At 43.7% G+C, this 25770-nt stretch overlaps 1 protein-coding gene across 2 annotated transcripts in view; it reads left to right on the forward strand.

Moving 5' to 3' along the window:
• Positions 1 to 25770, forward strand: part of UBE3C (ubiquitin protein ligase E3C) — a 123613-nt gene that overhangs the window by 27390 nt on the left and 70453 nt on the right. The window contains exons 3-10 of one of the 2 annotated variants that reach the window (XM_045496324.1): positions 3537 to 3611; positions 4077 to 4223; positions 7739 to 7854; positions 8261 to 8418; positions 12743 to 12896; positions 13311 to 13531; positions 14743 to 14897; positions 18384 to 18571. In XM_045496324.1, the coding sequence (XP_045352280.1) occupies positions 3537 to 3611; positions 4077 to 4223; positions 7739 to 7854; positions 8261 to 8418; positions 12743 to 12896; positions 13311 to 13531; positions 14743 to 14897; positions 18384 to 18571 (1214 nt within the window). The remainder of the gene's footprint in view (positions 1 to 3536; positions 3612 to 4076; positions 4224 to 7738; positions 7855 to 8260; positions 8419 to 12742; positions 12897 to 13310; positions 13532 to 14742; positions 14898 to 18383; positions 18572 to 25770) is intronic. The other variant, XM_045496325.1, reaches the window with a different exon arrangement.

Raw genomic sequence — 25770 nt, forward strand, 5'->3', positions numbered from 1 at the left:
CTGTGGAAAAGATGGACTACAAGGGCAGTTTCCAGAATACAGGGGGAAAAGAGGCTTTTATAAAGTTCAGTTGCTTGCGTGTGATATGGTTTCCAGAAGATCTAGAAAAACTTAGTATATAACGCTCATCTTTTGCCAAGCAGAAGAAGCAAACTCACTGTGAAGGCAGTTACCATAACTCCTTGTGAACAAGTAAAATAGATGAAAGGAGCTGTGACATTTGTTGTTTTATTCTTTCTCTTTTTAAATATCTGTTTATTTATTTTGAGAGAGAGTGCACACACATGCGCACATGTGGAGGAGGGGCAGAGGGAGGGAGAGAGGATGATCCCAGGCAGCCTCCGTGCTGTCAGCACAGAACCCAACACGGGGCCCGGTCCCACGACCCCTGAGGTCATGACCTCATGACACCAGGAGTCAGATGCTTAACTGGCTGAGCCACCTAGGTGCCCGTTTTATTCTTTTTTTTTTTTTTTTTTAATTTTTTTTTTTTTCAACGTTTATTTATTTTTGGGACAGAGAGAGACAGCGCATGAACGGGGGAGGGGCAGAAAGAGAGGGAGACACAGAATCGGAAACAGGCTCCGGGCTCTGAGCCATCAGCCCAGAGCCCGACGCGGGGCTCGAACTCACGGACCGCGAGATCGTGACCTGGCTGAAGTCGGACGCTTAACCGACTGCGCCACCCAGGCGCCCCCCGTTTTATTCTTTATTTTACATTTCATCTTTCTGGTGACAGTGGCTTTATTTTATTGATTAATCAGCAATTATGGTATTTTAGGCCTATTTTTCTAGAGTTTTATTTTGTTTTCTAATAATTCATTTGTTCCTTTAAGAAATACTATTGAGAGCTTGTTACATTCCAGGGACTGCTCTGCCTACAGGGGACACAGATAGTAAATAAGACCATGTTCTGGGCGCTTGGGATTCTCTCCCTCTCTCTGTCCCTCCCCCGCTCATCATCACTTGCGCACTCTCTCTTCTCTCTCTCAAAAAAAAGAAAAAAAAAAAAAAGCTTGAAAAGGGCGGATAACATGTTCTTGTGTGGTTATAGAACACAGAGATTCACCAAGCTGTTGAGACGGTGCTAAGTGCTGTGAGTGAGGTAGAGTGAGGTGATAATAACTGGGAAGGCCTGCTTTCAGGTAGGGCATTCAGGGAAAGACTCTCCGAGTTGGGCAGAGAGTTGAGCAGGATTCCTGAAGGAGGAAAAAGAAGCTCCTATGGAAAGCTGGAGGAAGAACTTCCTTGGTGCAGGAAGCAGCAAATATGGAGACTTTCAGGTGGGGTTTCTCACCCTCAGCACTGTTGACATCTTGGACTCATTAATTCTTTGTTGTGGGGCTTTATCCTGTACATCGAGGGGTGTGTAGCAGCCTCCAGGGCCTCTGTTCTACCCACTAGATGCCACAACACTCCCTCTCACTGGTTGACATAACCAAAAATGTCTCCAGAAGTTACCAAATGTGGTAAAATTGCTCACAGTTGAAAATGACCATTTATTGGTTAATGTCTTTTATCTTTTCTGGAAAACTCTCAGCTCTCATCTCTTCCAATAGTGTTTTAGCTCCGTTCTTCCTCTCCTCTTCTTGGACTCAGATTACTTATGTATTTGACCTTGGCCTTATCCCGTACTCTTCTGTATATTTATCCTTTTGAATATTTCGGCTTTGGTTTGGGTATTTCTTCTGACCTAACTTCTAATTTACAGATTATCTCTTTACCAGTGACTGATTGTCACATAATATCCATTAACCTGTGGATCAGATTTTTATTTTAGTTCTAGAATTTTCTTTGATTCTTTTAATTTTATGAACATTTTAATTTTAACTGTCTTTTAATTTCGTGAATATAACTGTAGATTATTAAAGATAGTTTTTAAGCTCCAGTATTTGGATCACCTGTGGGTTTGTTGTTTGTCCTCTTGATTTTTAGTTCTTGTCTTTTGCCCGATTGTTTTGGTTGAATACTGACATTCTGTATTCCAAAATGAAGAGAGATCTACAGGCTCTCGATGATGATCTCTTCTTTCTGGAAAGCATTGCCTTTGATTTTGGCCGGCAGTAGGGAGAGGGATGGGTCGCCTTTAAATAATACAGAGTCGAGCTGATCTACAGCTGGTCTTCAGTCCTTGTCAGGATCCATCTGTTTCCAGTCCAGCTGAGATGCAGCCGTTAGGTCCCGGTCCCAGCCAGGACACTGGAATGTCACCGAGACTTCCTCCTCAGTGAACAACCGAATGCATAAAAATAGAAAACTCCTGGGACAGTATATGGGTCTTTAATTAGGTGCTCTTAGAATCATCGTAGTAGCGAATAGAGTCCCAAACTAGGTTTAAGCTCAGGGCTTCCTTCGCTGTAACCACTTGAAGCTCAGAAAGCACGCCTGCGCGACCTGATTGGTCTTCTGGGTGAGTGTGTGTGTGCCTTTCAGGCCTGGCAGGTGGCACTCACCTGCCAGGTGGCACAGAAAGCGTGAGACAGTGTCACGTGGTAAGATGGGCACAACTTTTAGTGTCACGCCTGAGTGTGAATCCTGACTCCCTTAGGTCTTTCGGCACCGGTGTCTTTATGGAAATTTCAGCTTCTGCATCAGGAAACCGGGAGTGACGTTCATCTAGGGTTGTCAGGCGTCTCGGGGTTGGCACGTCGTAGACTTTCAAGCGGTGGCGGCTACGTTGCTTGCGATGACGATGTGAAAAAAAAATTTGTTTTGCTAGGTCACTGGAAATTTTCAAGACAGTCTTAGGTCAGTCAAAACTAGAGTTTCCACTTTGAAATGAGAAAGTGACTTTTAAAATTGATGTTCGTGTCGTCCGTTTTCCTTCCTGTATGGAAAACCGCAGTTGTTGTTGGAAGTCTCACTGTGCTGGGAGGAGTGGAAGGTGGTGTCGCCGTTTTGGAAAACAGTCCGGTAGCTCCTCACGTGCTAGTCCTGCTCGTGGGCGTGCACCCAAGAGAAACGTAACCGTGTCCACACGAAACTTTGACATGAGTGTGTGCGGCAGCGATGTTCGCAGCAGCCCAGAGTGGGAACCGCCCGAGTGTCTATCGGGCGGTAAATGGTAAACCGTGGGACGGCCGCACAATGAAATACCGTACGTACTGGCCGTAAAAAGTAGTGGAGAACCAACACGTGACACGACACGGCTCTGCCTTGAAAACGTCGTGCCAGGTGAACAAGGCCTGACACAAAAGGCCGCGCGTTATCTGACTCCACGATAAGAAATGTCCGGAATAGGCAATCCCGTGCAGACGGAAATTCGGTCAGTGGTTGCCGTGGATGTGGGGGCACCCGGGAGAGGGAACGAGAGACGAGTGCTAATGAGAACAGGGGGTGTGGAGTGGCTGATGAAAGTATTCTCAAACTAGATGGTGGTGGTAGTTGAACCTTGAAGATATGAAAGACCGGTAAGCGGTACGCTTGAAAGATTGAATTTTGTGGTATGTAAATTCTGTAGTTGTTTTTTTTAAGTCTTTACTAGCTAAATGTCAATTCACTCCGACCAATTGTTCCTTCCTCCCTTCATCATGCAGGAGGAAAGGCGAAGGTTGAAAAATGCAATAATCATACAGTCATTTATCCGAGGCTATCGAGACCGGAAACAGCAAGTAAGTTTGCTTTCAAGCTGAGAAAGAGTTGGAAAGGCCCGCCAGAGTTTGTTTCAGATAGGGCCTTGGAGTCTTAGAAGTGGAATCGTTTTGTGGGGATTTTAGTACACCTGTTTCATGACAGGTAATGTTGATGATAGCGTTTTCCCCAGAAATTAACCGTATTCGTTTATATTTACATAAAGATTTACGGATAGGGGAGTTTTGAGGTGATTTTTAAATGATAAAAACAGAGACACGGGCTGCAGCTCAGGATCAAAGCGGAAGGAGGCGGCGGAAGACCATTTTAGGGGAGTGGAGGGTTTTTATTCCAATCCAGGTTTTCTGGGTTTCATTTCCCCTTTTCCCAAGAGCTGCCCCGTCACGGCCCCCTCACTGCGCCCCCGCCGTGCAGACCCCAGGGCGCATGTGGACCGCGCCGTCCGCCCGCCCGTCACGCCTGTGTGTGGTTTGTCTCGTCTCCAGCACTCCATCCAGAGAAGCGCCTTTGACCGCTACGCCAGCGCCTCGCAGTCCGGTGGCACCTTCTCCATTGCCAGTGGTCCCAACCTTACCCTTTTGGTGAGGCGGCTTCTGTTTTTCTACAAACAGAACGAAGACTCAAAACGTTTGGTGAGTGTTAACTGTGTTCTCACTTATCCTTATTTATGGATTTTCCGGTGTTTTTTTTAATGGGGCCAGATAACCCTGCAAAGGCATACGTCTTTCTGAACTTCCCTCAGCCCGCCACGATAGGTCATCTTTGTGGTGTCGCGTTTCACCTCTTATCTTAAAGAGCGATAGAAATTTTCAGTAGTTTTTTCATTTTCTTATTATGGAAAATGTCAAATATAAGAAAAAGTAGAATAATCTGGTGAGCCATCCTCCACGTACCCATGACTCAGCGTTGGTAGTCAGCAACACCTCTCTCACCCCGAGCCCCACGTACCTGTGCCTTCAGTCACTCTTGTGATGCGCACCTAAATATCATAGCATGTTATCTGTAAATATTTTAAAGTGTATTTATTGGGGGGGGGGCAGAGAGAGAGGGAGAGAGAATCCTAAGCAGGCTCCGTGCTGTCAGTGTGGAGCCAGACGCCAGGCTTGACTTCACAGATGGTGAGATCATGACCTGAACCTAAATCAGGAGTCCCAGACACTTAATGGACTGAGCCACGCAGGTGCCCCTGTAAATACTTTAATATGAATCTGTGACCTACAGGGCCTTGCTCTTAAAACATTCAGAGGGCTACTGGAGGGGTTGTGGGAGGGGGGATAGGCTAAATGGGGAAGGGGCATTAAGAAATCTACTCCTGAAATCATTGTTGCACTATATGCTAACTAATTTGGATGTAAATTAAAAAAAAAAATTAAATTAAAAAAAATTAAAAAAAACAATTAAAATAAAGTTAATTTCTAAAAAACAAATTCAGAATATAATTGTAGTACTTTAAAATTTTATAGGCTTCTGATGTAATCAGTGATGAGGAACAGTGTTGAAAAATACCTATGGATGCATAGATGAATAAACTTTTAAAAAATGTAACTTGTTACTATGTCATCTCTCAGGACATATTAAGAGATTTCTGTGTAACTCGTTCGGTTAGATACGTATTTATTCTCGGAAATTCTTGTTTACTTGTAATAAAAATTTCAGATTATATTAAACGAGGTACACAATGAAAAGTCAGTCTTCCACGCCCCAACCATACATACTAGAAAATCCCCAGAGGAAATGTAAATACAGAGGACAAAGGGACACTTTATTGTGGATCTGGTGTTTGGTTTTAATTTTCTTTAATTATTCTGGAGTTAATAATTGCCTCACTTTTGTTTAATTTTCTTGGGGTCTCTTGATAAAGTCGTCTTCCACTTTTGACAGGACTATGATGCTTCTCAGTGTAATTTTCCGTGACTGAAGATGTCAGATAGTCTGATGCTTTGTTTTCCCCGGAGCTATTCTTGGATTTCCGAAACCTTTGCACCAGTTTGGATCCTTTGCCTCTCATTATCTTGGGAAAGTCACTCGCTTTGCTTCAGTTTTGGATCCTCCTTCCTGATTCCATTATCTTTTTGCTTTCTTGGTTTACTCCCTTCATATCCTCAGTTGACTTCCCAAGAAAGGGTGAATAAGGTGTTTTTAAAACTTGACGCATCTGCGTTTAGGAAATAATAACAATAAGTTAGGCAAAGTAAGTGTTTAAAGTAGTGATAGTACAGCCTTTCGGATGCCGTTGATACATTTGTCAAGGTTGTAAAATACAGTATCCGAACACAGTCCAGAGTGTTTAAGTGTCACTACTGCTTTGGGCTTTCTTATTTCATAGGCAACTTGAATCATAATTACTTGATTAATATATTTGCACCTTAGTCTTGAAGTTTCTATAATTGCCCTTTAGATTTTTCTGATGTTTAGTTACAGTACATGCTCTTCTTATTTGTTAATAGACGGCACATAATTGAGAATGAACCGCATGTCAGATTGGCAGAAAGTCTTGTATCCTATTAGTTCCTGAGAAAAGACGGACAGGTTAGCTCCAGACACCTCGTGAAGAAAGCTTGTGTGTGGGCAAGTTCATACTTGGAATGGGTCACAGAAATGATCTTCCCGAAACTTAGGACACGCTCTTGTTTTATAAAACGCTTTTGCGGGGCGCCTGCCTTGGGTGGCTCAGTCGGTGAAGCGTCCGACTTCAGCTCGGGTCGTGATCTCGCGGTTTGTGAGTCTGATGTCGGGCTATCTGCTCTCATCACGGAGCCCGCTTCGGATCCTCTGTCCCCCTCTCTTTCTGTCCCTCCCCCACTTGCATGTTCTCTCTCTCTCTCTCAAAACTGAACATTAAAAAAAAATGCTTTTGGGCGCCTGGGTGGCTCAGTCGGTTAAGCGTCCCGACTTCAGCTCAGGTCACAATCTCGCGGTCTGTGAGTTCGAGCCCCACGTCGGGCTCTGTGCTGACTCCTCAGAGCCTGGAGCCTGTTTCAGATTCTGTGTCTCCCTCTCTCTCTCTCACCCTCCCCCGTTCATGCTCTGTCTCTCTCTGTCTCAAAAATAAATAAACGTTAAAAAAAAATAAAAAAAAAAAAGCTTTTGCGTGAATATTTTGTCTGATAACAACGTTATATGAAATAAGTGTTCCTGTCAGAGGAGAAACGCCTTAAAGATAACAGGCAGAGGGAAGGTTATGCGGCACATTGATAAGTAGCCACATTTAAGAAGCCGTCTTAATTTTAACTCGTTCTAATGGGTGTCATGAAGTGAACAAAAAACAGTTTTACGAAAATGCGGCAGAGAAAGTAGAAGAGATTCCTTGTTAAGTCCTGAGTTTTCGAAATCATTTCTGGTAGCCACGCCCATAGTAGGTAGGCCTCCGGGGTGCAAGTCAGACAGAGATCCAACTCAGCGTCCGCGGAGTTCACTGACCAGTCGTTGTGTCCAGGAGACTGGGCAGTTCTGGCCGCATCCCTGACTTTTTTCTCCCCCCAGATCTACTGAGGTATAGTTGACAAGTAAAGCCGTAGGATGGTTAAAGCGTACACCATGATGATTGGACGAATGTCGACATTGTGAAAGGATCTCTCCCTTCTCCATCGCCTGGCATCCTACATGGAATAGTGGGGCCCTGTGGTTGCCTTTCCTACCCAAATTTCATGGACTTAGGGAAGGGGAATAGCCAAAAGGAAAGGATGCTGGAGAGACAAAGGCAAAAAGTAAAAAGAAGAAACTGATGTCCTTATGTACATTATGATTGATACTATAGTTCTCATTTATTTTTCACTGTGGATTGCTGATTGTTGCAAATGAACTGTTGTTATTTCAGATTCAGATGAGTCTTTTTGTTAATGTTTGTTGATTCGTTTTTTGAGAGAGAGAGAGGGAGACACAGAATCCGAAGCAGGCTCCAGGCTCTGAGCCTTCAGCACAGAGCCCGACGTGCGACTCGCCCTCACGAACCTGGAGGTCGTGACCTGAGCCGAAGTCGGGTGCTCAACCGACTGAGCTGCCCAGGCGCCCCTAGAAGATTTACTTTTTATCATGTTTGATTAAGTATCTCCCTAGCAATTCAGGAAATTTGGAGTGTTATGCAATGCAGTAAACAGTGAGCTTTTATGGATTGAGAGTGACGTATACATATGTTTTGCTGTTTCAGATATGGATGTATCAGAACTTAATTAAACACAGCTCTCTGTTTGTCCAGCAGTTGGATGGATCTGAGAGACTTACATGCTTATTTCAAATAAAGAGATTGATGAGCCTCTGCTGCAGGTAAATCCCATCTAGTCCGCTCCTTACTACAGGCGTGCCATGTCTTGAAGGCGTCTTTGAAGATGATAGGCACTGGGAGAGATCCAGGCATTGTAAGAATCCTACACGATGCTTGCGATCGTTGATTTTCTTCGTCTGTTTCTCCCTTTGTGATTGTGCATTTTTCCTCTCCGTGAACCCAATGCCGCCATGCTGTTTGGCCCATAATAAGCACTGCAAAAAAATGTGAGGGACAGAACGTGTGATTATTTTCCTGTCTACCTTTGAGTCCTGCCTCTGTTCAGAGACACCCGCTAGCAGAGCAGAGTGGTTCAGGCCTTACTGTAGTGAGCGAGAATAATTGAAGGGGGCTCAGGGTGGCATTCGCCATCCAGTACACGTGTGAAGACTTTTTTCTTTTTTACAGGTTATTGCAGAACTGTAATGACGACAGTTTGAATGTTGCACTTCCAATGAGAATGCTTGAGGTGTTTTCGTCCGAGAATACTTACTTGCCTGTTTTACGAGACGCCAGCTACGTGGTGTCCATAATTGAACAGATTTTGCACTACATGGTTCAAAATGGTAAGTAGCAGCGAGGCTCAGGGCTGTGGGTTGGCGTTACCGTGCGAGTGCGCGCAGTGGGGTACTCTGTGCGGCTTGCGCACGGGCTCTAGACCCCCACGTGGGACGGACCGGGCGCCGCGCCCTACCGGGGGTGTGCACCGCTGAGGGGTGTGTGCCCGATTTGTCCTGGGCTCCACCCGCCCCGAACACCTGGATATGCCCACCGGATATGCAAAGCAGGCTTTACACTGGCCTGCTGCTTGAAAATGAAGCAAACGGACGCAGGCTGTCGGAAACCTCTCCGGGTCCTCCCACAGCCGGTCCTCCCGCGTCCTGAGCTGGTAGGAGCTGTGGTGCCGCGAGTCCGTGAGCTCTGGCAGCGGGAAGCCTGTCTCAGGAAAAAGCACACTTTGTCTTCATGTCTGTTCAGTGGAGGAGAGTTAAAGATACTATGTTGGTTTGGATTTTCTTACTGACCGGGTGTGAGAGCTTTTATGCCCCGACACCCTTCTGAACGTGCCTGTCATGCGACATATTATGACCTGGGTCTGAAATTCTTGTGCAGACACGTCAGTGACTCTGTTTCGGAGAAAGACTATGAAACACCCATGGTTTCTAAAGCTTTTACGACAAATGAAGCGGGGTGTGAAACACACATTTAAAAATCTGGTTCCCAGTGTTCTCACAGGTCAAACCCTTCAGGGTGTGGACTTCAGAGGTTTTAGTGGTAAGAGGAGCTATAGGTGATTCTGGAATGCAGTAGTCACTGATGAAAACATAAATAAGTTTCCTCTTGTTTTTTGGAGGTGATGGGTTAATCTAGGCTAAATCTAGCTAGTTGAATCCTCAGTACAAAAACTGTAAACATTAAGTTCTTACACCCCCCCAACCTTACTGTTTGGTTTAAAAAGAAAGAAAGAAACCCTACTTCATTTGTTGAAAAATTAGGGAGCCAACTAAAAGTAATTGAAATTTGTGCAATTTGATCTTTGAAAAAACAACTTAACGGTAATTAGAAATGGTCCTTTGTACCAGTCGATGCATTATTATGCATGTTGATTTAAGGCTGAGCAGTCAGTGAGAATCTTTAGTTTTCTTGTTTTCCAAAAGTATAAAGAGGATAACTAAGACTGCATTATTTTGTGTCGAGAACTAGAAAGTGGTGCCAAGTCTCGCACCGAAACCACTTCTAGCTTCTAGCATCTTCTGTTGTAAAGGCACTTGGTTGTTTTGATAAATTACTTCCTGACTTTTTTTTCTTTCATTGCTGAACTACAGCTAACCTACAGTTATATTAGTTTCAGGTGCAACAGTTCTGTACAAGCGTCAGGGCTCGCCACGATAAGGGCGATCACCAGCCGTCACCACGCGACATTTCTGTTCCCTATGCTCCGCTTTTCACCTCTGTGATTTCTTTATTTAACTGGAAGTTCGTACCTCTTACTTCCATTCACCTGATTCTCCCTCACAGTATTAGTCTATAAAATTTTGGCATTATTTATTAATTATAGTTTCTATTATACGTGACGAGCTGTGAGTTAACGTGAAGCTTTTTTTTTTTTTTCTATTTAAAAAAAATTTTTTTTTTCAACGTTTATTTATTTTTGAGACAGAGAGAGACACAGCATGAACGGGGGAGGGGTAGAGAGAGAGGGAGACACAGAATCGGAAACAGGCTCCAGGCCCTGAGCCATCAGCCCAGAGCCCGACGCGGGGCTCGAACTCACAGACCGCGAGATCGTGACCTGGCTGAAGTCGGACGCTTAACCGACTGCGCCACCCAGGCGCCCCAACGTGAAGCTTTTTAACAAACGCAGCTGAACTTAGTTCTCTAGTCACGCTGTCAGTTAATCTCTTCAATACTCACTTAGATTGATGTTGATACATTAATGCTCTAATATTTAAAAATTTTCTTGACGTGGTGTTTTTTAAAATTCTTGATAGATTCCCTATGCTGTACTTCTTTAAATCTCTGTGACTGACTTATTTTATGACGGGAAAATTGTATCTCTTAATCACGCACTTAGATCTTTCAGTTTCATAGCAGAGGAGCTTCAAGCTTCCCTGTTTCACTAGTGATCAAAACATATGAGGTTTGAAATGGGTGTAGTTACAAAGTAGTTCTCAAGAGGGCGGCCCCGCTGGCTCAGCTGGTAGAGCAGGTGACTCTTGATGCCGCGGTTGTGAGTTCGAGCCTCATGTTGAATGTAGAGATTACTTAAAATCTTCAAAAAAAAAAATAAAAACAAACGTCTAAAGATAGAGTACGGAGTAGTCAGTGTTTGTGGTCATAAGGTCATAACTCAAGTACAGATCTATGTAGGACTGTTTTCATAAAGTAAACCAAGCAAATGGATTTTATTTTATTTTACTTTATTTTATTTTATTTATTTTACTTTTATTTTTTGAGAGGGAGAGCACAGGAAGTGAGGGGGGGAGGAAAAGAGAGGGAGAGGGAGAGAGAGAATCTTAGACTGTATACCCAGTGCGAAGTTGGATGCAAAAACCTAACTTTTGCAGGGCTCGATCTCACAACAGTGAAATCGTGACCTGAGTCATACGCTTAACTGTCTGAGCCACCCAGGCACCCCAGATTGTGTTTTTAATGTGTACCACCAAATGTGTCTGGACAGTATTGAGATGTTCACGATCTACACCTGAAGATTGTCCCTATTGCTTTATAAAAAAGTGACAAATACATATAAAGACTGAATGATTTGGATCATTGGTGATACCAGAGTTGATGTTTACTGCACCCAGAAATCCCATCAGAAGTTTAGAAAGGTCATAAAAGTTGTTACTTCTGCGTAAATGCTCTGGTGCCCATATTACGGTCTCCAAGGGTGTCATTTCCTCTAAAAGGAACTTAAGAGTCCCTGGGGGAAAGATGAATCTGGAGGTGCTCCTGGCGAACGTTGGAGCTCAGGGCCCCCCTCCCATAGGTCACTCCGTTGTCCAAAGATAGGACGATTTGAGAGTCATTGAGGTAATGACTGCAGTGGATTGAAATAACACCAACGTACTCAAGTCTGTGAGTACATGTGGTTCAGAAGTCACAAAACCAGCTGCATACTTGGAAGATGCTTAAGAGGCAGATAAAAACCATCGTAATATATGGGCCTTAATTGGATCCTGATTCAAACAAACAAGTTAAATAAGATTTTAGCATGAGAAAGTTGGAGATTTGAACACCCACTAGATACTTGTGATAGCAAGGAATGACTATTAATTTGTTTTAGCTGTCGTAATGATATTTTTTAAATGTTTATTTATTTTGAGAGAGAGAGAGAGGGAGATACAGAAAATCCCAAGCAGGCTGCACGCCCAGCACGGAGCCTGATAAAGGCTTGATCTCACAACTGTGAGATCATGACCTGAACCGAAATCGAGTTGGATACTTAACTGACTGAGCCACCCAGGCTCTCCTGTCATAATGGTATTTTTAAGAAAAATGAAGTCCTTTGATGATATACTAAAATAATTCTATCTTAGATTCGCTTCCCAGTGAATGGAGGAGTGGGTTATGGGCTATAATTGATAATTGTTGATGGAGGGTGATGGGCACGTGGAGTTTATATGCCATTTCAAGCTGCTTATGTAATTAATTTTTTCCTGAATAAAAAGTTCAAGAGGCACCTAGGTGGCTCAGTCAGTGATGCATGTGACTCTTGATCTTGGGGGTGAGTTCGAACCCCATGTTGGGTGTAGTGATTACTTGAAAAAACGTTAAACTTTAAAAAAAAAAAAAAAAGGAGCCAATAGCTGAGCTATTAAAAAGTTGAGGGGCGGCTGGGTGGCTCAGTGGGTTAAGTGTCTGACTCTTGATTTTGGCTCGGGTCATGATCCCATGGTTTTGAGATCAAGGCCTGCATCAGGCTTTGGGTCAGGCTTCGAGCTGGGCAGGGACCCTGCTTAAGATTCTATCTCTTCCGGGGCACTGGGTGGCTCAGTTGGTTAAGTGTCCGACTTCAGCTCAGGTCATGATCTCACAGCTCGTGATTTCAAGCCCCGCGTCAGGCTCTGTGCTGACGGCTGAGAGCCTGGAGCCTGTTTCAGATTCTGTGTGTCTCTCTCTGTCTGCCCCTCTCCCGTTCATGCTCTCTCTGAAAAATAAGTAAAATATTAAAAAAAAAAAAAAGATTCTCTGTCTTCCTCTCTCTCTCTGTCCCTCCCCCACTTGCACAAATGCTGTCTCTCTCCCTCTCCGTCTCTAAAAAAAAAAAGTTGAATTAACTTAAATTTGGACATATATTTATCAAAAGCATTTAAAAATTGACGCTTTTTTCCCTCTCTTTATGATGAAGGTACGAAATTTTAAATATGTGCTTTTCCTTTCTTTTAGGGTATTATAGATCTCTCTATTTGTTAATTAACAGCAAGCTTCCATCAAGTATTGAATATTCTGATATATCTCGAGTTCCTATAGCAAAAATTTTGCTAGAGAATGTTCTGAAACCATTGCACTTTACTTACAACTCGTGTCCTGAAGGTGCAAGGTGAGAATGGAATAATTTATTGATTTTGTAAGGTCACAAGTTCTGTATCTAATGGTAACTTTTACATAGTATGCTATTTTACATAAAGATTTGAAAGTCAAATTTTTACTTTATTAATGTGACTCAGTTTAAAAAAAAATTACCATCTGTTTGGCCTGTGCCCTAACGTAAATTTATAATTCTGATGACCTGGTTATTTTCCTGCCTCTGAGTAGCTATTGAAAGATCGAAAGACGCAGCAGAGTTTTCTCAGTAGGGAAGGCACAAAATCGGTTAAGTAAATTTCATGGCGACCTAGTTGGTTTTGGATGTTCAGCTTCATTTAATTTAGAAGAGAATATTTGGGAAGTTAATTTTCATCAGTGATTTTATGAATAACATGTTTTGATGAAAGCTTCCATTTTCCTTTTTCAGGCAACAAGTTTTTACAGCCTTCACCGAGGCGTTTTTGGTGGCACCTTTTACAGATCAGATTTTTCACTTCATCATTCCGGCCTTAGCAGACGCGCAGACTGTTTTCCCGTACGAGCCCTTTCTGAGTGCACTGTTGTCGCCGGAGAGCAGGTGTCCCGAGACGGGGGGAGGGGCACCGTGGCTCTTCTTCTTTGTCCTCACTGTCGGCGAGACTTACCTGGGTATGAGATACAGCGTAGGATTTACCTGACCTCACGTATATGTAGTGCTAGCAGACCAGTCACACGAAGGGAATCCAGGGGCGGGTGTGTGTTGTCAAGATGGCCTCTGGGGCGGAATTTCCTGGAAGAGCGTATTTGCTGAAGGTCTGTAGCTTGGACAGTGTCCCTGGGGAAAATTTCCAGGCACAAGAGAAAGACTGATTCAGGGGCGCCTGGCTGGCGTCATCGGTGGAGCGTGTGACTCTCGATCTGGGGGTTGTGAGTTCAAGCCCCATGTTGACTGTAGACATTATTTTAAAATCTTTAAAGGGCTCCTGGGGGGCTCAGTTGGTCGAGCATCCAGGTCACGATCTCACAGTTCATGGGCTCGAGCCCCAAGTCAGGCTCTGCACTGACAATGCGCAGCCTGCTTGGGATTCGCTTTCTCCCTCTCTGCCTCTCAAAATAAATAAGCTTAGGGGCGCCTGGGTGGCTCAGTCGGTTGAGTGTCCGACTTTGGCTCAGGTCATGATTTCACAGCTCATGGGTTCGAGCCCCGTGTCGGGCTCTGTGCCGACAGCTCGGAGCCTGGAGCCTGTGTCTCCCTCTCTCTCTGCCCCTAACCCACTTGCATTCTGTCTCTGTCTCTCTCAAAAATAAACCGTAAGAAACAAAAATAAATAAACAAAAAAAAAATACAGTCTTTTAAAAAAATGTCTGATTCAGATACATGTTACAAGGCCACACAGACTAAAAAGAATTTTAAAGTTGAGGGAGAACTGGGGCGCCTGGGAGGCTCAGTCGGTTCAGCGTCCGACTTCAGCTCAGGTCATGATCTTGCAGTTCGTGGGTTCGAGCCCAGCATTGGACAGCTTGGAGCCTGGAGCCTGCTTCGGATTCTATGTCTCCCTCTCTCTCTGCCCCTCCCCTGCTCGCACTCTGTCTCCCTCTGTCTCAAAAAGAAATAAAAACATGAAAAAAAAAGTTGAGGGAGAACTGTGAGCGCAGGGATGTTATCCCATTCATGCCAAACTTCCTAATATGTGCCTCTTCTGGAATTATAGCATCTTTTTCTGATGTATTTTAATACATACCTCTATACCTGAATTACTAGAATTTTAATACATTCTGGTCAGAAATGTCTCTCTGAGTGTAAGAAGAATGATACCTGAGTTTTCTAGTTTCTTTTTGCTTGCTTTTAACAAAACGTTACCGTCGACTGTTTTGCAAAGGGACCCTCTCTGAGGAAGGACTGCTGGTGTACCTGCGGGTGCTCCAGAGCTCGCTGTCGCGGCTGCCGGCGTCGCCGGCCGGCACATGCTGTCAGGACCCGGCCAGCGACTCGGAGGACGAGAGTGAAGAGGCGGACAAGCAGCCGAGCGCTCCGGTAAGCTCCCGGGGGCTGCATCGGAGACCACTCCCCCTGATTTTCAGGTCACTCGTAGCTTTGTGTCCGTCCTTCTTCTTAGCTGTGTGACTCCTGCACTGAAGCATTCTTGTAAAACCTTCCCGCTGCAGAAAAAGTCCCTTCCCCTCCACTGCTGCCCTGTCCTTCCCGAGGTCACTGTCCGGGCCATTAGGGAGTGAGGATAGTTCTTCCACACCTTCTCCTGCGTACAAGTCCGTGTGGGGTTTTCATGCAAAGTAGGCCATGCTGTGCATTAACTTGTTACTTAGGAGATACTTCCTAGAGCTGAAATTGTTGGATTGAAAGGTTAAGTTCCTAGTTTTCAGGAAGGGCATTTACTGTGCACCAAGCACTGTTTTATTTTTAAGAATTTTTTTATAGCAGCTTTATGGAGATAAACTTTACCATAAAATTCACCCTTTTAAAAAAATGATGTGCAGTTCAGTGATTTCTCAGTATATTAACCTAAGTGCAGCCACCACCACTCTGATAGAGCATTTTCATGGTCTGCGCAGAAGCCCGGCCCGTCAGCAGCCGCTGCCCCCCACCCTTCGCCCAACCCCAAGGGGAAGAAAAAGGTTAAGTTCTCCCTTACCCTGTCTTGTGAACGCCAAGTCACGTCTCCTGTTAATTTTTGCCAGTTTTGTGGATGGCAAGCGTTACGATTTATTTGAAAGTGAATTGCGAGTGCGTCATCACATGCAGTGTAAGTCCTTTTCTCCTGTTTCTTACTCAGCATGATCTGCGGTGTCTTTCCAAGGAATAAAAAGCTTCGCATGATACACATAATTTATGTCTTCAGTGATATATCTGCTGCTGGCCTCTTTTGCTCTTCTTACAGAATTGAAATAACTTGAGATATGGCTGTAATAGGTTTAAATTAAACGTTATATTTTTTTGTTAGGGAATTTCCTGTTGATTAATACCAAATGGAATCCCAGGACGAATATACTGAGGAGTGGTTGGGTTTTCCAGGGGAAGTCAGTGAAAGGCTTGTTAGTACTGCCTTCTGGACACACATAGCTTTGTTAGCAGAGATGAAAACAGTCTTAACAGTACAAGAATACACATTAGTCATTGCCCTAAGCTTATGGCTGGGAGAAGGGCTGGTTGATTACAGAGGGGCCGAACGGAATGTTTCGGTGGGTGCTGGGACTCCTGCACCTGTTCAAGCTCAGAATTGCACACCAAAATGTGAATTTTTCTTACGGTAAAAAAAAGAAAAAGTGGGATTCTGTAGCTGGAATGTAGATAAAACTTTTGTTTTTATTTTAATTTTATTTTATTAAAAATTTTTTTTTTTTTTTTTTTAACATTTATTTACTATCGAGAGACAGAGAGACACAGAGCATGAGCAGGACGGGGCAGATAGAGGGGGAGACACAGAATCCGAAGCAGGCTCCAAGCTCCGAGCTGTCAGCACAGAGCCCAACGCGGGGCTCGAACTCACAAGCTGCAAGATCATGACCTGAGCTGAAGTCAGACGCTTAACCGACTGAGCCACCCAGGCGCCCCAAAACTTTTGTTTCTAGAAAATACTTAAAAAAATTTTTTTTTAACGTTTATTCATTTTTTGAGTGACAGGGAGAGAGCGTGAGTGGAGGTGGGGCAGAGAGTGAGGGAGACACAGAATCCGAAGCAGGCTCCAGGCTCCCGAGCTGTCAGCACAGAGCCTGACGGGGGGCTCGGAACTCACAAGCCGCGAGATCATGACCTGAGCTGAAGTCGGACGCTTAACCGACTGAGCCACCCAGGCACCCCATAGAAGACATTTTTTTTAATGCTTAATTACCTTCTAGAGAATCTGTGAAATTAAAATGCTGTTTATACACAATATAATTTGTACCTATGTGAAGGATGGGGCTATGTCTGTCTGCTGGAGGGATGTTAGGAAACCCCTCCTCACTGGGGACACAGACGTGACAGTGGGATATGAAGACACAGGAAGCAGAAAACACTGAGCTCACTTGCTCGTGGTTACAGTTTTATAATATGTAAAAAGTGCAGCTTGACTTTGTTACCTACATTCGGGGGGGAGGGGGGGGAGTTTTACTCCACTTTATTTTTCTTGTGTAATACACAAGGGTTTCAAGGTCTATTTTATTAGATATATAACTTTGTACTTCCATTTCTTTTTCACTCTTTTTCTCTTCATTTTTCCCTGGCCTTGGTTATTATCACTTCTTTCCTGTCCACATTTGGGTTCACAACCAGTGACCCGGGTGTAGGCCAGGTACTTACAGACTGACTTAAAATCTTTATTTTTGGGTCACATCTTCTGATGGCTGCTTATACATTGCCTTTTCTTTCCTATGATAATTATTTAGAATCTAATTTGATCAAATAGGATTTTTCCAGAGTCAGACTTCACTGTTTTTTTTTTAATTTTTTTTTTTAATCTTTATTTATTTTTGAGAGAGAGAGAGAGACAGTGAGAGCAGGGGAGGAACAGAAAGAGAGGGAGACGCAGAATCCGAAGCAGGCTCCAGGCTCCAGGCTCCGAGCTGTCGGCACAGAGCCCAGTGCGGGGCTCAAACCCCTGAACCGTGAGATCATGACCTGAGCCGAAGTCGGATGCTTAACTGACTGAGCCACCCAGGCGCCCCCAGACTTCACTGTTTATAGACTCTTGGGTTTCTGTGTAATTGGTTCAGTTCTTTGTGTGTAATTTACTTCAAATGTGTGCACTACTAAATAGTACCAATGTTCTAACTCCTTTCATTAGGTGCATCTTATTTACAGATTTGAGGTTGGCAGGTAGAATTTATTACTTTTATCTAAAGCAATGTTTTATTTGGTAGATTATTATAAATTACATAGATTATACCAGTCTAAGTTTCCAAGCAGGGCAGTCAACAATATCCAGTGTTGTGTATATATGTTCATATTAATATGTACTTGGATATATGCATACATCTATGAAACAAAGATATATCTTTGATTAATACCCCAAATAGGTAAATGCGTAACATCTTAGTTCAGATTTTAATCGGTGAATCAGATCTTTAAAGAAATTAAGATAGAAAAAAATAAATTCTTTGATATCCTATTTTTGCTTAACCTGTGATCTCCTAAATGATTTAAAGTGGAGGTTCTGTCACATGAGAATATTTTCCCACACATGTATGCTTAGTACAATGGCATCTAAAAATATGAAATAAACGTTTCTTAAAATGTCAGTACTGAAAATATTGTCCTATCGGTAGGCAAAAACTGAGCATTTACCATTCCTGTGTTGTTATGCTGGGCAAAATTAGTGCCTAAGATAGACAGTGACTATGGATCTCTGGAGAATTTGATTCGGAGAGAGATTGATATGTTCGTTGTGATGTGGGTAACTTTTAGGTAACGGCTCTTTTGTATTTTTACTTGAAGTAAAGTAAGATGTTATGTGTGTTGGGAGCGTAGAGGGTCATTTCTAATAACACGTCGTTCACTTAGAGCAGTTTATCTGGTGTGTTTTAGGAGGATGGGAGGCTGTCCGTACCTTACATAACAGAGGAGTGTCTGAAGAAGTTGGACACGAAACAGCAGACCAACACCCTGTTAAACCTGGTCTGGCGGGACTCAGCCAGCGAGGAGGCCTTCGCTCTGATGGCGTCCATCGGCCACACGCTTATGGTGCAGCATCGGATGGCGGTGCCCAAAGTCAGGCAAGTCTCCGCTGCGGTCACCATGTGAACACCAAAGTGCGCTTTCTTCCCCCCGGTGGTTTGCCCCGGGCTTCATCTGTGTCCGCTTTATGTGCTGTTGTTGTTTTTATTCTTTATTTATGTTTGAGAGACAGACAGACAGAGTGTGAGCTGGGGAGGAACAGAGAGACAGGGAGACACAGAATCTGAAGCAGGCTCCAGGCTCCGAGCTGCTAGCACAGAGCCCCATGCGGGGCTCGAACGCACGAACCGTGAGATCATGACCTGAGCCGAAGTCGGATGCTTAACCGACTGAGCCACCCAGGTGCCCCTTATCTGCTGTTTTTTAAAGTTTATTTATTTATTTAGAGAGAGAGAGAACGTTAACCTTACACCTTAAAGAGCTGGAAAAAGAATAGCAAATAAAACTCCAAACCATCAGAAGACGGGAAATAATAAAGATTAGACCAGAAATCAATGCTATTGAAATTAAAAACAAAAACAGTAGAAGAGATCAGTGAAAGCAGGAGCTGGTTCTTTGAAAGAATTGACAAAATTGATAAACCCTTATTAGCCAGTTTGATCAAAAAGAAGAAGGAAAGGACCCTAGTAAATAAAATCAAGAATGAAAGAGGAGAGATCGCAACCAACACAGCAGAAATACAAACAATAATAAGAGAATATTACGAGCAATTATATGCCAATAAGTTGGGTAGTCTGGAAGAAGTGGACAAATTCTTAGAAACATATAAACTATCAAAACTGAAATAGGAAGAAATAGAAACTTTGAGCAGACCTGTAACCAGTAAAGAAATTGAATTCGTAATCAGAAATCTCCCAAAAAACAAGAGTCCAGGGCTGGATGGCTTTCTAGGGGAATTCTACCAAACGTTTAGAGAGAAAGAGAGCAAGCAGGGGAGGGACAGAGAGAGAACGGAGAGAGGATCCCACGCAGGCTGCACGCTGTCAGCCTGATGCGGGGCTTGAACTCACGATCCGTGAGATCGTGACCTGAGCCGAAATCGAGGGTCAGACACTCAACCGACTGAGCCCCCCACCAGGCGCCCCTGCCTGCTACTTTCTGATAAGATATGATACAGAATATTCAAGTGTGCAGGCGTTTCGTGAAAAATGAAAGTTTGTTTTTCTTTTCTAAACCAACTGATCCTTTGTGAGTCTGTTTCCCTGGCCTGTGAGGCTTTCAAGTGGCCTGTAAATAAGCTTGTTTTTTTTTTGTTTGTAAATTTTTTTTTTTCAACGTTTATTTATTTTTGGGACAGAGAGAGACAGAGCATGAACGGGGGAGGGACAGAGAGAGAGGGAGACACAGAATCGGAAACAGGCTCCAGGCTCTGAGCCATCAGCCCAGAGCCTGACGCGGGGCTCGAACTCCCGGACCGCGAGATGGTGACCTGGCTGAAGTCGGACGCTTAACCGACTGCGCCACCCAGGCGCCCCTAGCTTGTTTTTTTAGAGTATCTTGGCAGCGAAAGTGGAGTTTAGTCTTAGCCACCTTTTTTAGACATTGGATTCAAGGCCCCTGGGTGACTCAGTCAGTTAAGTGTCCTGCTCTTGATTTCAGCTCAGGTCGTGACCCCAGGGTCATTGATCAGGCCCCACATCGGGCTTTACTCCAGGTGTGGAGCCTACCTAGGCTTCTCTGGCTCTACCTCTGCCCCTCTCCCCTGCTCACGCACTCTCTCTTTCTCTCTGAAATGAAATGAAATAATAAAATGAAATAAAATAAAATAAAATCGGGGCACCTGAGTGGTTCAGTCAGTTAAACGTCTGACTTGCTCAGGTCATGATCTTGCGGTTCTTGAGTTCAAGCCCCATGTCGGGCTCCATGCTGTCAGCGCAGAGCCTGCTTGGGATCCTCCGTCCCCCTTTCTCTGCCCTGCCCCGCCCCTGCTCACTCTCTGTCTGTCTCTCTCTCTTTCTCAAAAATAAATATTACAAAAAAAACATTTGAACCTAAGGTTTAAAAGTAAATAAATAAAAATAAAACAAAGTCTATTTCAAACAAACAGACAAACCCATTGGACTCATGCCTGCATTGTAGACCCGGTATGTTACATGTCTCTTCGGCTTCCCTATAGGACTTTTTACCAGCTTGCCCTTGACAACTTACTCCAGCACTCTGACATTTTTGTTTTTCTAAACTTTGAAATAAGCTTTTGGAAGGGACAAAACAACACATACAAATTAAAATGTGGCTGCTTTGTGTTTAGGTAAGCGTGCCTATAATCTGGAAACATTTTTCTTTACTTTGAGCGATAGGTTAGTGATTGCTTGAAAATTTAACAGAAAAGTATTTAACAGAGCATGTGGGGCAGAAATCCGCACTGGCCCCGGTAGGAGCTAAGGGACCCGTGTCACCCAGCGGCCTGCTGAAAGGCGCTGTCTGTTGTTGGTAACTCTTGTGTTATGTCAGATGATTTATGTTACCCTAAAGAATCCTCTTCCGGTTTTGTAAAATGCTGTCCTGTAACATGAAAAGAGCTGTTTCTTTTGGCTAGGAAAGCATTCTTTGAAATGAACTGTATGCAGAGAACACATCATCAGCTGAAACTGCCTTGTAAACACTAATACAGCCAGCTAATTAGGTGCTGTCTTAGCCCCGGTGTTTATTACTGCTGGAGGAAGTAAGAGGGCAGTGAGACTGCCACCCCTCGGTTAGGTAATTAGCTCTCTGTAGGCTAATTGCATTAGAGCAGGATGTGAGTTCTGAGGATCATAGCAGCCGAACTGGGACGCTCGCTTTTATTGTCGCACAAAGTCCACTGCTTTGGACAGTAATTACTGGAGTTAAATGCACCAGTGCCCTGCTCTGACGTTCGCTGGTGAACTGTTTCCAAAAGGTGTTTAATGGGCAAAGGAGCTTTATACGTAGCCTTTTTTATGAGTACAGCACCTATTTCCTCTAAGAAACTACTCTAGGAATTTTATTTATGGTTTAAATATATTAGGGTTTAAGTATTTAGAATGTTTTCCTTAGCTCATGAAAGCAAATAGGCTTACTCTAACTGTTGTAGATTTTAACCGCTTTCAGGTTTTGTGGGTTGTTGTTGTTTTAAGGTATTTAAAAGATGATTAGTAAATTCCAGGGCCGATAACTCACTCTCAGCGCCTCCCAGGCTTGTATAAATCCCTCCTATTTTCAAGGTTGGGATTTGCAGTCTTAATTTCTGTTTAATGTTGATTGTCAGGATGTTTTTTTTTTCTTCTTTTTCTTTTTTTTCTTTTTCTTCTTTTTCTTCTGATTGTCAGGATGTTAGAGGAATATGAAAGCCCTTTTTACATTGATGTGGTAAGATTTCCAAGGTGTATGTTCAAGTGAAAAAAAGGAAGATACAGAATATAAATAATAACCTACTTTTGTGTCAGAAATGTGGAAAAAGGAGGAATGTATTTTTGTATTTGCGTGAAAAGTCTTGGACGCGTACACAGGAAATTCACAAAAATGAGTATTCACATGTCTGGCTGTGCTTTGGGGACCAAGGCGGGGGCAGCACGGACTTTTTGCCATTTCTTTCTGATACGGTTTTGAGTTCCAGGTCATGTGAATTACTTAAATTTTTAACAATGCCATAATAAATGAGTTTGCCACCGACTTTTATGAGAGAAAATTTGTAAATCTTACCAGTGGACTTGGGAATTCGAATAAATATTTGGATGTAAAACTAGTTTTTCCTTAAGAAAATGTATTCTTGGTGCCTGGCTGACTCAGTGGAGTGTGCAACTCTTGATCTCCAGGTTGTGAGTTCAAGCCCCACGTTGGGTATAGAGATTACTTAAAAATAAAATCTTTGGGGCACCTGGGTGGCTCAGTCGGTTGAGCGACCGACTTTGTCTCAGGTCATGATCTCACAGAGTGTGAGTTCGAGCCTCGTGTCAGGCTCTGGGCTCACAGCTCAGACCCTGGAACCTGCTTCAGATTCTGTTTCTCCCTCTCTCTCTGCCCCTCCCTCCACTCACACTCTCTCTCTGTCTCTGTCTCTCAAAAATAAATAAATATTAAAATTAAAAAATAAAAGTAAAATAAAATCTTAAGAAAGAAAATGTATTCACTCTTTTTAATGAGTGAATACTAAGTGGCCGTGTGGTGAGAGGGAAAAGAAAGAAGTCAGTCTCCCAGTATCCAGAGAAGTAAGCCCAGCAAAGTGAGCATTAAGTGGACACTTGGGGGCGGCCAGTGTCCAGCGCCCAGCTCTAACCCTGGCTGACTCCGAATCTGGCTTGGTGGGCAGTGGGTTAGTGTTTTCATCGAATGGAGTTCTGTTGTTCGGATGCGTTGCGGGCTGAGCCGAGGACGGTGCCCTTCTGCCCGTCGGTGGCCGCGCCCCACCCCGCTGAGCGGAGACACCCCACTGCCCCTCCAGCATCCCCCCCTCCCGTGACCCTCTGCACGGCGTCTGCCCCTCCTCCTCTTTCTTCTTGAACCTCCTTCACCCATCACCTTCGCAGATGCTGTTCTCGGGAAGTTTCCTTTGCTGCTGGGCTTTTTCTCTGTTTCCTCCTCGGGCGCCTCTTTGTCTCTGTGTTTCAGCGTTTCCTGAACTTCTCTGACTCACTTCTTTTGCTCTTCACTTCCTCAGTTTTGTCCCACTTACTTGCTTCTCTGAGTGATAGAAGTGGCTTCAGCCCCGTTTGGGAACTCCAGACTCCTGTTGAACTGTTTACGGGGCTGTCCTCAGCGCATTCTACACTGCCTCAGATGGAGTTGAGCATTTTTCTCCAAAATCTGGGGCTCACGCTGGGGAGCCACTAGCAAAATGTGGCTACTTCGCTTCAATTCAGATGAAATAAAAATACAAACCCAGTTCCTCGGCCCCACCGCTTTTGCCACACTTCAAGCGCTCAGTAGTCACGTGTGGCTGGCCAGCCGCCACCGCGTCGGATTGCGCGGCAGAGACCCTTCCCGGCATCGCAGAAAGTTCTGTTGGACCGCGCTGCTGTGGCCTTGGGCTTGGATTCGCTCCTTTCTTGGTAATCCCCCACATGCATTCAGTCCCTGTGGTGTGTGGCTGCTGTATTCTCTGTGCCCCGTGTCGCCAGAGACACAACCCTGTTACTCTCCGGCTCAGGTGTCCGCCTGGCGTCCCCTTTGCTTTCAGGAAAAATTCACATTCCTTAGTTTATGGATTTGTTCGTTATCCTTTCCTTATCGAGCATTCGGTTACCTCTCTAACTTTATTTGTAGCTACAAAATGCTTTTGCCCCAACCATGCTTGTGTGGCCTTGCCTCCACCGAGTTTCACGCCTCTCGCCTTTTGCCCCTGCTGGACTCTGTCCAGAATGCCTCTTCCCTCCGTGCCTTATCTTTCCTGGCCGAATTGTCTGTTAGATTCATGCTAAGGTGATCATCTGTCAGAAGCCTTCTTGGGGCGTCTGGGGGGCTCAGTTGGTCAAGCGTCCGACTCTTGATTTTGGCTCAGGTCGTGATCTTACAGTTCGTGAGTTTGAGCCCCACATCGGGCTCTGCGCTGACAGTCCAGAGCCTGCTTCAGATTGTCTTTCTCCCTCTCTCTCTCTCCGTCCCCCCCCCCCCATGCTGTCTCTGTCTCTCTCAAAAGGAATAAAATAAACTTTTTTTTTTAAAAAAAAAGAAGCCTTCCTGAGTTATTTAGTAAGATGTCACCTGTAATTCCAGCTTGCAGTGAAATTTTCATTTTAGGGTCGATACTTCTGGTAAAGTACTGATGTCAGGAGGTAGGCTTACAGTCCGGGTATGCAGACAGGCTAGTTCTTGGGGCTTAGCTCTCCTGTTCCATGGATTTCTAAAACCTTTGAAATGAAGTTTTAAAGATAATGCCTTAGAGATCACAAAGGTTGATATTATAATTTGCCTGTGGTTTTCTTGTAAAGACATCAAATCCTAAGGCCTCCCAGATCAATTTTATTGCGACATGTGCTTGATTTTTTTTCTTTTTTTTATATATATATATATAAATTTTTTTAAACATTTTATATATTTTTTTTTATTTTTTAAATTTTTTTTTTCAACGTTTATTTATTTTTGGGACAGAGAGAGACAGAGCATGAACGGGGGAGGGGCAGAGAGAGAGGGAGACACAGAATTGGAAACAGGCTCCAGGCTCTGAGCCATCAGCCCAGAGCCTGACGCAGGGCTCAAACTCACGGACCGCGAGATCGTGACCTGGCTGAAGTCGGACGCTTAACCGACTGCGCCACCCAGGCGCCCCAACATTTTATTTATTTTTGAGAGAGCACAAGCAAGGAGGAGGGGCAGAGAGTGGGAGGAGACACAGAATCGGAAGCAGGCTCCAGGCTCTGAGCTGTCAGCACAAAGCCCGATGTGTGGCTCAAATTCATGAACTGTGAGATTGTGACCTGAGCTGAAGTCGGATGCTCCACTGACTGAGCCCCCCAGGTGCCCCTGTGCTTGATTTTTCTAAGAAAAACTGATAGAATGAGCCAGCTTAATTGTGTCTTATGTTATTAATGGTTGTGATGTAGCTAATTGTGTGCTCTGAAAATGCATGGCTGTTGCCTCATCAGTTTTCTGGGTGTGATAACACACTCCTTAGCTCTGATTCATAAGCTCATATATGTAATAATTTGAAATAGAATGATTCTGCACATGACTTCAGTGGAAAAAAATAACAGATTTGTGTTCTATTTTATAGTTTAGATTATGCTGTTCTTGTTTTTGTAAATGCATTTTTATCATTTCTTTTGAAAATACTGAGGTTATCTCCCTACAGAGAAACAAATTTATTTTTTGCCTGTGACTTCATGCTTGCTTTTATTATCAATGATATTTTCTGTATAATCAATACATTTAATTTGCTACTGATTCATGTTAAAATTTTCTGTTGTGAAAGTCAAATAAGATTTGTGAGCTTCTAAACATTTCAGCACATAATGATTTTATTATTAAATCTATTTTGAAGTCATGTATAGATTATAAAGAAATTGATAGTAGTTATTGTTAGACACATCTAGTTAATAAAGTGGTGTTGATTTGGTCAAATTTAGCAGTGAGTGAGTTTTGAAACTTCTAAGAATTTTCTAAATTGTTATGAGTGATAATTGATTCACAGGAAATACAAGTCAACTTGGCAAAAGCACACATGAAGGCTATGTTGATCTTCCTGAGTGTATTTTTTAAGAGTGGTGCTAAGGAATGATAAGGAAAGCACTGAAGGTCATTAATGCTGTTTTCCCAGTTTTATTTTATTTTATTTTATTTTATT

Source organism: Leopardus geoffroyi, chromosome A2 (genome assembly GCF_018350155.1).
Source record: "Leopardus geoffroyi isolate Oge1 chromosome A2, O.geoffroyi_Oge1_pat1.0, whole genome shotgun sequence".
NCBI classification, from domain to species: Eukaryota; Metazoa; Chordata; class Mammalia; order Carnivora; family Felidae; genus Leopardus; species Leopardus geoffroyi.